Source organism: Somniosus microcephalus, chromosome 20 (assembly GCF_052327205.1).
Source record: "Somniosus microcephalus isolate GS21.2 chromosome 20, FLI_Smic_1.0, whole genome shotgun sequence".
Taxonomy (NCBI): Eukaryota; Metazoa; Chordata; class Chondrichthyes; order Squaliformes; family Somniosidae; genus Somniosus; species Somniosus microcephalus.
In genome coordinates, this window is record NC_141006.1 from 48235733 (window position 1) to 48248314 (window position 12582).

General features: G+C 40.8%; 1 protein-coding gene across 2 annotated transcripts in view; it reads right to left on the reverse strand.

Moving 5' to 3' along the window:
• Nucleotides 1-1481: 1481 nt before the first annotated feature.
• runx3 (RUNX family transcription factor 3) overlaps nt 1482-12582 on the reverse strand; it is a 77273-nt gene continuing 66172 nt past the window's right edge. For both annotated transcript variants that reach the window (XM_085962637.1, XM_085962636.1), the window contains one exon: nt 1482-6901. In XM_085962637.1, coding sequence (XP_085818763.1) covers nt 6381-6901 — 521 coding nt within the window. In that variant the 3' untranslated portion in view covers nt 1482-6380. The remainder of the gene's footprint in view (nt 6902-12582) is intronic.

The following is a 12582-nucleotide window of genomic DNA, read 5'->3' on the forward strand; positions in this document are numbered from 1 at the left end:
TTCAAGTTCGCTGGTGGTCTAAGAAGGTGAAGGGGAGGGAAGTCTGATATTTAGGATGATCTCGTGGGGGTATGCATGTAATTTCCTTGGTAGTTTAAGGAAGGCCTTTCCTTTTACAACTGCCTGCATTATTTGAACTTCAGATTCTGACCTTTCTGAATGTTGGGTGGTCCTCAGTACAAATTGGTCCAGATGCTCAGTCATTCAAATTCGATTCAAACCTTTCAGTTCCTTCCACTCCTTGGCTACACCACACTTGAAGTACTGTGCACAGTTCTGGTCTCCATATTATAAAAAGGATATAGAGGCATTGGAGAAGGTGCAAACAAGATTCACAAGGTTGATTCCAGAACTGAGAGGATATGCTTATCAGGAAAGGCTGAACAGGCTGGGGCTCTTTTCTCTGGAAAAGAGAAGGCTGAGGTGTGACCTGATAGAGGTCTTTAAGATAATGAAAGGGTTTGATAGGGTAGACGTAGAGAAAATGTTTCCACTTGTGGGGGAGTCACAAACTAGAAATCATAAATATAAGATATTAATAAATACAATAGGGAATTCAGGAAAAATGTCTTTGCCCAAAGACTGGTAAGAATGTGGAACGCGCTACTACAAGGGATAGTTGAGGCAAATAGCATCGATGCATTTAAGGGGAAGCTAGATAAGCACATGCGGGAGAAAGGAACAGAAGGACATGCTGATGGGGTTAGAAGAGGGGTGGGAGTAGGCTCGTGCGGAGCATAAACACCGGTATAGACCAGTTGGGCCGATTGGCCTGTTTCTGTGCTGTAGATACGATGTAACTCTTGAATAAAAAGAGGAACTTGCCTGTAGCAACCGACCACATTTGGAACTGTTAGTTGGCAGGTCCTTATAACAGGTGCCCTTCTATTATTGAGACCAATACCAGAAGTAAAGAGCCAGATAAAAACAATTTCACTGTTACCTTTACTTTGTTTAAAAGTCTTGTAATATTTGGCAAAGTTTGGGGAATTAAAATTGTTAGGACAAAAAATCCTTAGGTCCTCGAAGTACCAAACTTCAGGACAGTTCACTAGTTGCAGCAATGCAGCTCTAGTTTCCATGAAGGCCACAGATTGGAGTTCCAGGCTCAGCATCCCTGCTCTCATTGAGCAAGCATCCTGTTTATGACTAGGACATTTGGCAGATTACTACCCAACAGTAAAAGGTTTTAAGATAAAGCATTCAAGGAGGTGAGGAAGAAATAGATCAAAACTGGTCCCCACCCCCCAAAACAAAGCTCCTGTCAACTGACAATGAAATGGCATTGATGGTGCCTGAGAAAAAAATTAGTTACGCAGATTCACAGAATCATACAGCCATTCGGCCCATCGCATCTGTGCCGGAAATTGTGCCATCTGGCTAGCTGAGGAAAGCAGCACTGGGGAAACCAAAGAAAGAAAGCACACAATGTTCTAAAAGACAAGGGTGTCAATTCAAACACTTACACTGACATTATTACATCAGATAAAGGCCATTTTTATTGAAGCACAAGACTTAACTCCAGTGATTAATCAAGAGAACAAAATGAAAAACATCTTGACAATAGAATATAATCTATGTTGTACAGGAGTTCTAAGTACAGTAATTCCATTTCAACAATATTTTAAAGTTATTTTACAATATCAAACCATCAAAAGCGGTTTTAAAGGCAGAGTTCTTTTTATTTTATTAACGGCAGAAGAAAGCAACTATTTGATACAGCCAAAGCATATAGCAGTGACAGAAATGGCTTAAGGAAGTATACTTTTAAAATAAAACAGGCAGCATTTTGGTTGCACACGGTAATATATCGCAAGCATTTCATTATTTCGCTATGTTTATAGAATGTACATTTACGCACGTAAAATGTTTATCTTACAGAATTGAATTCTCCTCAATTTTTTTTTCAATTTTTTAGGCTGTTATCTTCGAGCATGGCCAAAAATAAAATAAAAATTTAAAAAAAAGAATCACAGAATTACACATCATTACCTCTCCTCCCCTAGAAAACAAGATACCTATAATTGCGCTTCATTGATCTGAATCTCGGTAGAGGTACACATGGGAACCAGGCCGAAGAAGCAATCCAAACTCGATATGGATGTTTTGGACGAGATCTATACTTTTGGCTCAAGGTAACAGCAAGTTCTAAGCAAATATTCAGTGATATCAAAAAATTACAAACTCAAATTGGGATCCAAAAATGGATAAGTGCATATGGCATTTTCTGTTGGATGTATACTTTCTTGACTTGATTCTGGTGCTGGGTTCTATGAGATTGTCCATCTTGTTCAGGTGGAATTGAACCACTGAAGAAAATTTCTACCTCTCAGCCCACCCCCATACACACTGTAATGGTCACCAGATGGGTCAGGTACAAATGACCTTTGACATTATCTGAACACTTGTCCTGTGTCTTCTAATCTAAATATTTCTGCAGATCTGTGGCTGATTAAATTACATTTCCAGTCACAGTGGGAGGAGAAGAAACTGTGGCCAGGCAGCTATCAGCAACCTTTAAATACTGGTTTCCAAATAAGGATAATAGAAAGTGGCCAAAATGGGCAACTGCTTTACACTTGCTTCAGATTGGTTGTCAATTGGCCATGTCTTTGGCTAGCAGGTTTTTTTTTTTGGCTCAGTGGGCTATTGGCTGTCACAAAATGAGGGATTTCCTAACCCATGCCCCCACTGTGACTCACTGTATTGAGCGAACTGGAAAACCCTTGTGAGGATGAAGTTTGCAACATTTGATTCATCTGAACAAATTGATATTGTACTTTGCTTTCTAGGTTGCTGCCTGCAGCCCAAACTCACAGCTTAGAATAGAATTGTCACTTCTCTAGTAAGAAAAAAAATAATATTCCAATCTTTTTAAAAAAAAAGCCCAGCTTGGCAGATAATTAATCTTTTGAAAACAAATATATTCAATTATTAAATAGGATGGAATTTGCACTGACACAAACTTAAAAGCGTGTAACCCGACACCCTTGTATAAGTGCTACTGCTTAATCCAAATAAGATACATCTGTACAGAAATATAAATGTCTGTATGTGGACAGCTTCCAGCTCCCACTCTTAATAAATAAATTACAAAGGAGGCTTTACGCTTAAAAGAGATAAGCTGGAAAAAGTGAAGCTGGCACTGTTTTTTTTTAAAAAAAGAGACAGGTCTTCTATGGACCTACTGAAGCTACAAGACTGTAATCAATAAGATTATATTTTGCTTCTCTTTTTGGAAAATAAATATATTTATACCAAAGGTATGTAACACAAACCATTGGCTAAAAACGTATTGCTTTATGTCAACCAAATAACATCTGTGGGTGAACATATTACTTGTAATAACATCTTGGATGTCAGAATAGCTTTCACATGGTTGAAATGTACCTTTTAGCAAATGCAGTCCCAGTCTAGATCCATGCTCATGGAACAAGGAACAATGGGATACGGAGTACCGTTCAGGCGGTAAAACCTTTAAAACCTACTTGCACTTAAGTGAGGTCGTCCCCGCTCTCTACATATGACTAAGGCTTAGGCTGGTTTGCCATGAAGCAGCAATATCCATAGCATGCAACAGGTAGAAAGACTTTGTAGTGGCATCTGTGTCCTGTCTGAATGCTCATCATGAACTGTACCGTACTGAATTCCTAAGAAAATCTTTGAATGTTCAAGGGAGGTACTGCAATCATGAAAGTCGCACGTTTTATACCTGGCGACATTAAAACGTACCTAACTGAAGATTTAAAAAAAACTACAGTCCCTTTGTAAGAAATTGTGCTGAGAAAAGGGATGGCAAATTATAATTAACCTTAAAAATTGTTTACAAAGGCATAGAAATATCGATTTAATCAACTTGGATTTTAAATTGGACATTCATAAAGAAAATCTTATTCATTGTTAGTGTGCAAGCCTCATTATAAAACAGAAAGAATCATGAAGCTAGAATCAAGCAATTACCTTTTTATAATTTTTGTTAGATTTTAATTCCCCAACTGTGACTGGATGATTTCAAAGTACAGGTGCAACAAAGCTTCCAATTTCTCACGTTAATTATCCAAATAATCCCAGGTAGAACAGACCCACAGGTAAGTTATTAATGGCAAAGGGCCTAGAGGTACACCCAAGTTAAAATCATTATATTTTGTAGACTGCCAGTGGCTACTTACAGATAATTTCCAATCAAGCAACAACATATGCGTGAGTGCTTTACATGGGGAATTTAGACTAGCATCAAGTTATTCATTTAACAAACCCATCCTGAATTCCCTGTTAGATGAACAAGTGCATACACACCTTCAGAATGGTGAAGAAAATGACTCCCTTAGTTGAAAAAAACAGAAGGTTTCCTCTTGGGTTATGGGAGTGGTGTGCTAAGTGTAGCACTGGCTCAAAGGGAATCTAGTCCTGCTACCATATTGTATACTGAGTGTAGAAAGGAGATGGTGGGATGCCATTAGAACCATGGGACTGGATGGAACACAGCTAGGATAAAAGAAAGCAATGAAAAAGATAACCCTCAAGAAACCTAGGCTTCTTTAGGCTGTGTAACTTACTGGTCTGTTCAATAAGGATTATTCTGGTTAACCAACCTGCATTGTACCTTTTTTTTTAAATCATCTTAACCAGAAGTATTGCTTTTTCTTAAATGAATAGTAATACATCACTCTACACTTTTATGTAAACAATCAAAAATCTGATGAAATTACCTCAAAGCTACACTATTATTATTTGAAAAAGTACTTACTATTTGGTCAATTCATTTTTTTTTTAGAAAGGTGCAACAACTCACTGGCTACCAAGTGTAACGTATGGAAGACCAACCGAAAGCTTCATTGTAGCATTGCTTTTGGAATACATACTACACATGCACATCAGCCATGCAAAGGCTCGTCGTATAGGACAGAGGCAATCTCTACTAATGTGCCATTAAATTGTCACCCTGCTATATCCATAAGAGCACATACTTATTACAAATCCACCAGCTATTTAAAGAATTTCACTGGCTGATCAGTAGCACTATGTGTCTCAGTGCGTTTTATGTTGCAGTCCACAGTGTGAGAAATAATCAATTTGGACACTGATTTAGTCTACTCCCGGCTCCATCTGAGCATGTATCTAGTTTTCGGCAATTCAGTGGTAAACATGAAGAAATATTCTGCTATTTATAAACGTAATGTGGACATAAAGACATCTGCAGCTCATTGGTGGCGATTAACTCAAACATTAAAAATAACTGCTTCTGCTAGTATAGTATGCAGTACTTTCACTAAAAAGACAGTGTCTTAAATCAACCTCCTCAGCTTGCACTAAGGAGTGCAGTAAAACTAAAATCCACAGTTACTTCATGAATATAGCCCTGCCCACTGGGGGAAACAAAACATGTAAGTCATTATCTTTAAGTATGCCAAATTACTGCTCCAAAATATTTCTTACATGAACATAATACAATATACCAGTTTTCAGGAACATTTCCAAGTGTGTCCTTCGGTGGGGACTTAAGTTTTTGACTTCGTCCTCATCCATCATGCAGAGGCTGTAAACTGAAGTGCACGGGCTTGGATGAGTTCAGAACATGAATGTCTAATGCTTTGATAAAACAATTGGCTCATGCGCCACTGCCTCGTTTGGAGAAAAAAAAGACATAGAGAATAACATCAAAACACAATTTTCCAAAGTTTACTCAACAGTCACTAGATAATGTCTTGTGGCCCTTATGTTCTGCTTTTGGTCTTCATGAAAACTTTAGCATGGCTTGTTTGAACCTCTGATAAAGTACACAAGTACGGTGCATGTTCTAAAGGTAAGAATGGAGATAAGACTACAAGATTTTCCTAATCTTTGCACCGTAGTCTATTGAAAGAGGCCTATCTTATTTTTGATAGCTGCGGCAATTCTGTGCAGGTTAAGAGAATGTACTGTCTCTTTAATTCAGTTTAAAAACGCAAGTGCCGAAACACTGTGGTCCCACCATAGCAGAAAACAATTCAGCATCCACATGGCCAATGGCAACTATATAATTACAACTGACCAACAAATGATAGTTGCAAGAGGCCAAAATGTTAATTATATCCAACATATGCCAACCCGTTTGTTATTTGTGAAATATGATGGTCATCATCTTTGGTTGGAAATCATTTTGACTTGGTGGGCGTTTGGCCACTATAAGGTGAGTTGATTATTTTCCACCATGGCTCACCATTTGACTGAATGTATATACAATAGGTACCTTTAGCCAAAAATCATACTCTGTACATGGACATATTAGGATATTTTCTTTCCACTATTCTCTCAACTACAGCTAGAATTAATTAATGTACACAGAGAGAAGGTATTCTTGATTTTTGAACAATTACTGTTGCTCATACATCTTTGGTTGTCTAATAAGGCCTCCAGACTGATTCGTCCATTCGCCCTGTGGTGGTCATTGCTGTCGGAGAATTGCTTTGGCTGCCATCAGCATCCACAACATCACTCTGATTGGCCAAATTGGGATTCATGAGTGTGCTTCCACCAGATGCACTGGTGCAAGAAGGCAGCATTCTGGTAGGTGAGCGTTCTCCTGCAACCATGGAGAATTGGTATGATCCAGCAGAGGTGCCATAGTAGAGATGATAGGGTGAGGCACTGGTCTGAAAGGGTCCACTTTGGTTCTGGGCTGATCCAGGATAAGGTGGTGGCAGGTAGGTGTGGTACCGAGCTGTGGCTGCCATGCCTGTCATGCTAATGCCCCCAATGCCCGCTGTGGATGGAGTGGCGGAGTAGGCGAAGGCAGCAGCAGACATGGCGCCAGGATAGTGCATGCGAGGATCTGAAAAACGGGATTCTGTAAGCGACGACAGTCCAGGAAACTGACGCTCAAATTGGCGAGGGTCTGCGAATGGGCTGATGTCAGAGGTGCCTATGGAGAAAAGCAAATGAAAGTAAATACACGATAGGTCATTGTATGATACGAGCACTTCAAGTCTAGCATTCTCCTAATATTGTTAGAGAAGCTGTATTTACATTGATTTACATTTAAACCGAGGCCCCCTCTGCCCTCTCAGGAGTGGATGTGAAAGATCCCATGGTACCATTCGAAGAAGGGCAGGAAAGCTCTCCCGGTGTCCTGGCCAACATTTATCCCTCAACCAACATCACTGGTTATTTATCTCATTGTTGTTTATGGTAACTTGTCGTGTGCAACTTGGCTGTCGCATTTCCCTGCGACAGTGACTGCATCTCAAAAAGAAACTTGTAAAATGGCTAGTGCTGTCTCAGAGGCATTTTGATCAACTTATGACCATAAAAGGGATAAATCAGAAAGATATGAACTCAAAGCAGGAGAAATAAAGATCAATTCACTGAACTGTGAATGTGCTCAGGCTTCTTATTTTTTTTTTAAATCTGGAATTGTTTGTGTTCAGTGCAGCACCATTTGGAAGTGATTGTGAAATCCAGCTGCATCATTCTAAAAAAATATAAACACGCTCGTATTATATTATAACCTGCTGCTGAATAAAAGCCTTGTGAGTACAGAGCTCTGCATAAACAATCAGAAACTGCTTCTTGAGCAATGCTACTGGTCAATGAGGGGCTGCTAAACCCAAACAGGAAAGTACCCAGCCAAAGCGCTGAGTCACAAAGCCAAGCAACAGACTGTGTACTGCCGGAAACCCCATGACTGCAATGATTTTCCATGTGGAATGGCTTACACAACTACAACAGAGCTGTCATTCAGCAGGATCTGTGCATTACGTTACAACAGTGATTGCACTTCAAAAAGTACTTCGTTGGCTGTAAAGCGCTTTGGAACGTCAGTTGGTTGTGAAAGGCGCTATGTAAATGCAAGTCTTTTATTGTCCTTTAATGTTATCACTCCGGAATGATTCCAAATAAGCCACATCAACCAACCAAAATACATCAGCTTATTACTGTGACTATTTATTAACTAGTGGTTATTTATTATATCATACTATTTTATATGTCAATCTGCTTATTTCTATATTTTTCCAAAGCACCAAACCAGTTCCTATATCTTTGTCTCATTTTTTTTGCCATAAACAAGTTTGATTTCCTATTGGTTTCCAGGTTTCAAGCATCGTGGGTAGCCTCTATATTAACAATCGTACACAGCAACCTCCCCAACATCAGGTGCGTGTAGCAAATCCAAATGATAAATCCAGCTGGAGATTTCCACTGGTTGCGCCAGGTGGAAACGGGACTGTAGCACCTCGGACATTGTGTCGAGAAACTTACCGCCCCCACTTCCCACTCCCAATCCAGCCGGCACCAGCCTGAGAGGAGCCTACCGCTGGGGGGATGGAGTGCCCGTCTGTTTCAGGTGATAGGCCTTTTTAATATGCCAACAGGGTCTTATGACATACATCTACAAGGCACAAGTAAGGAGTGTGATGGAATACTCTCCACTTGTCTGGATGAGTGCAGCTCCAACAACACTCAAGAAGCTCGACACCATCCAGGACAAAGCAGCCCGCTTGATTGGCACCCCGTCCACCACCTTAAACATTCACTCCCTCCACCACCGGCGTACCGTGGCTGCAGTGTGTACCATCTACAAGATGCACTGCAGCAACTCGCCAAGGCTTCTTCGGCAGCACCTCCCAAACCCACGACCTCTTCCACCTAGAAGGACAAGGGCAGCAGGCACATGGGAACACCATCACCTCCAAATTCCCCTCCAGGTCACACACCATCCTGATATGAAGTGTATCGCTGTTCCTTCATTGCCGCTGGGTCAAAATCCTGGAACTCCCTCCCTAACAGCACTGTGGGAGTACCTTCACCACACGGACTGCAGCGGTTCAAGAAGGCGGCTCACCACCACCTACTCAAGGGCAATTAGGGATGGGCAATAAATGCTGGCCTTGCCAGCGACGCCCACACCCCATAAGCGAATTAAAAAAAACTGCACTTTGATTGCCACTGTGAGAGACAACTGGCATTGTGGCATTTTACCTGGTAAAGGACCAAAAACGTTCAGTTTGAAATGATTTCTGTGGGGTCAGGAGGAGCAGGAGTGCTCCTCTGGAGTCAGCAAGTACAATGTGGGCCGCTGCCACCCTGGCCTCCGCGATTGCAACAACTTCAGATCACCAGAAATCTGAAGCATTCAACTTTCATCACCTGGATTACATGAAAAACCAAAACAGAGATTACAACACTTCAACCCTACCTAGTTCTCAGGTGATTGCATCCCCAGATCGATACTGAACTAAAAATAAAGTGTTGTAGACGTATAGATGCAGAAAGACGTGCCTGCTCGTCGAGTATTGTGAAACAATCCAACGCTGAAACATTTTTGTAAAGAGAAGTTTTCAACTGACAGCGCAGGCCCTTCACAGTGAATATAAAACCTAGTCAGAAACCACGGCTCAACTGATGAATTTAGATCAGATTTTAGCAATATTTCTACAGTGTACATGGAAACTTTTTTTGGAGGAAAAAAAGGAGTAGCAACTCCTCCTGACGAGTGAAGAAAGGAACAGGCCGGCTGTTTGTGCACTGTAAGAGGCAGAGTTCCTGAGGTGCCGGTCTCGCATACAGCTCTGATTCCTGGCAAGTATGTCACCACCTCTGTCTGACTCTTCTGGCACGCACACAACATGCCACAGGGGCAGACTGTTAATCAGCGCACTTGAGATGGTTTACAACAGTATAATTAAATGATGATATCAAGTCTGAGTTTCAGGGTGGACTGTAGGTGTGAGACAGTAATTTAAAGAAAATTACTGCTCCGAGTAATCAAAGACTAAACGGCAAGAAACAATGAATCACAGTTCAACCCCTTGCATCTCTGATTAAACAGCCACGTGCAGGCAATGTGCTTTACAAAGCCAACGGGGTTATTTATTTTTAATGAATTTAGCTCTCCCTTCCCAACTTTACATTTTTGTTTAGCTCACTCTGTGTTATGAGCCATTCCCAGGCTGTACATACAGTGGCTGTACAACAGCAGCCTGGGATGACTCACTGACCAAGTTCCCCACCCTGTGGGGACTGGTGAAACCTCCATTAGATTCCTCCGCTGCGGGCAGGATCTGTTACTTAAACCTGTTCCCTACAATTGTTACCATAGTCACTACGACAAGTTATCCAGGTGAAGGGCAGATTTTACCAGATCCCTTACGTAAATATAATTGAAGCATTGGCATGCAGGCAACACAAACATTAACAGAATATGTTTGAAACCGTAATGCCCGTTGTTGATGTTCCAATATGAGATGGCTCTACCTAAACACACTGTAGCTGACAGTTTCTTTTAGGTTTGATATGTCTTTTAATTACTGGAGAATATAGGTTACAGGTAAGTGCTCAAATGCAGCTTATCCTATAAGAATATGTGCATTTTAGTAGGATCTTTTTGTATGTTGCCTACAAACCAAATTGATTTGTTATGTGTTGGTCTGGATGAATCACTTTTCTGAGTTCCATAACACGGAATTGACAACTTTTCATGCCACAATATCACTTTCCATGTTTAGTATTCACCATACCTTTTCCATGCTTCATATCTTACGGGAATCCTGACAATCCTGTACGTTTCCAGTATTCACTGGTTCTTAGTGAACTATTCTGCAATGATGCAAGCACTCACACGGTCATTCCAAAGCGAGCCATTCATTCAGCTGTAAGCAACTTTGGAAACTACGGGCACTAACAGAAATGCAAAGCCAATTTATAAATAACGCACGTTATCAACACACGGCAGTTCACTGAGCTTGCTGTAGCCTTGCCAAACTGGCTTACTAGTTTCTGAAATCGGCTCGATTCAAATTTACGTTCAGAGATATCTTTAGAAAAATAGAACTGTCAGTTCCTCTAAATGCACTGATCTCGTCTGATTAGAGTCGGTAATTGTGCTGAAAATTAGAATCCAGAGTAAAAACTACCTTTCTCCACAAAGCTCTTCCTTAAACGCCAATAACAAAATACATCTTTTCAGTGTAGCCTAGGTTAGAGGGCGATTAATAGGAGATTACAGGAACTGGTTGTCTGAGCACAAGAAAAGGTAAAATCATTGCAGTGATTCGGATCCCATCGTTGGCAGAGTAAATGTGTTGCGTTGCTGACCCGATCACACCACACACATGAAATGCCCACAACCCAAGAGATAAATACCTCACCTGGACTTGTTAACATGATGGTAACTGTCACCTAACCACATTGGTCAGTTGCCCATTTTGGGGAAATAACCTTTTTGAGTTGTGTTTAGTCAGGCAACTAATTCCACTGTTTTGGCTCCCACCCAGTCAAACATTCAAGAAGTATTAATTCCTAGTTTGAATCTTCTTAATCTAAGCCTAATCTAGAGCCGTCTTTTGTCTCCACTAGTCCTATCACCATCTTGTCTCGTTTTGAATACCTCTTAATGTCTCTTCACTTCTCTTTTGTTCTCTCCCAGCCTGGCCTTTTAATCTATTTCATTTCCTGTGCTTTTCCAGTCTTGACAAAGGGTTTGACCTGAAACGTTGACTCTATTTCTCTCTCCACGGATGTTGCCTGGCCTGCTGAGTTTTTCCAGCATTTTCTGTTGTTATTTTGAATCTTCTTATGTTACTTTGGTCCTAGTTTAATTTGAGGGAATATGTGTGAAATGAGAACGGAAATGAGTTTTTGGTCATTCGCTTTTGCACACACACACACACTATATTCTTCAGAAGAAAGGAAAATACAATTGCAGGCCACAGAATGTCCATACATTCTGTTAATGCTGCTCCACAGACAATACGTTCAAACATGCCCTTCCATAGGATGTGAATGGAGCAGTTTTTCCACCCAGATAGTTTTCTTTCTATCGCCTGGGCTGACCAGCCAGAATTGGCAAATTCATCCGGTGGCAAGCCTGAGGCCAGAGGTCAGTCAAGAATAGGACTTGAACTCTGGCCTCCCAGTTCTATCACTTTAGCACTGTAAATACTTACAGGCTCATTTTACTTAGGAGAGAAAAGACCTTCATCCCTTCTTGCCAAGATCCCAGAGGTGAACGAACAGTATTTGGGAAGCTACCCAGTTTACCATTAGCCTACTTTTGAGAACATTCAAACTGAGGTCCCAGAAGTGAGAAGACAGGGCTTAGTATGCCAGACAGTCAGAGAGAGATGACCCTTATACCCTCTGTTTGGGCTGAATTCAAACTAAGGTTGCAGAGATGACTGTAGTGCTTTAACCCACTGTGTTTCTAGTATCTAGAACTACCCTGGGAAGAGCTTCATTTCCATCCACTTTTAAGTGAGTGTAACTGGAAGTGTACAGTAAATGTTTGGACATGGGGGAGGGGGTTGTGCAGCAATGGCTGGTAACATTTTATTAGTCTGCTTTGCAAAAGCTGTAAGATTTTTTTAATGTTTCTGCTTTTGGTTGAAAGATGTTGCTGTTGGGTTTCCAATATGCACTAGCTGTGAAAGATATGCCTCTTTCTCTGAGTTATTGACCAAACTTCTCTATTCTTTCCTTTTATTAGAATGAACTAACACTAAACCTGGCTGCCTGGCTGCTTCGTAGAGTGGCAGACACATACATCAATCACCAGGTATGTCTTAAAGATGGAAAATAACTCCTAACAACACATACATAAGTGTG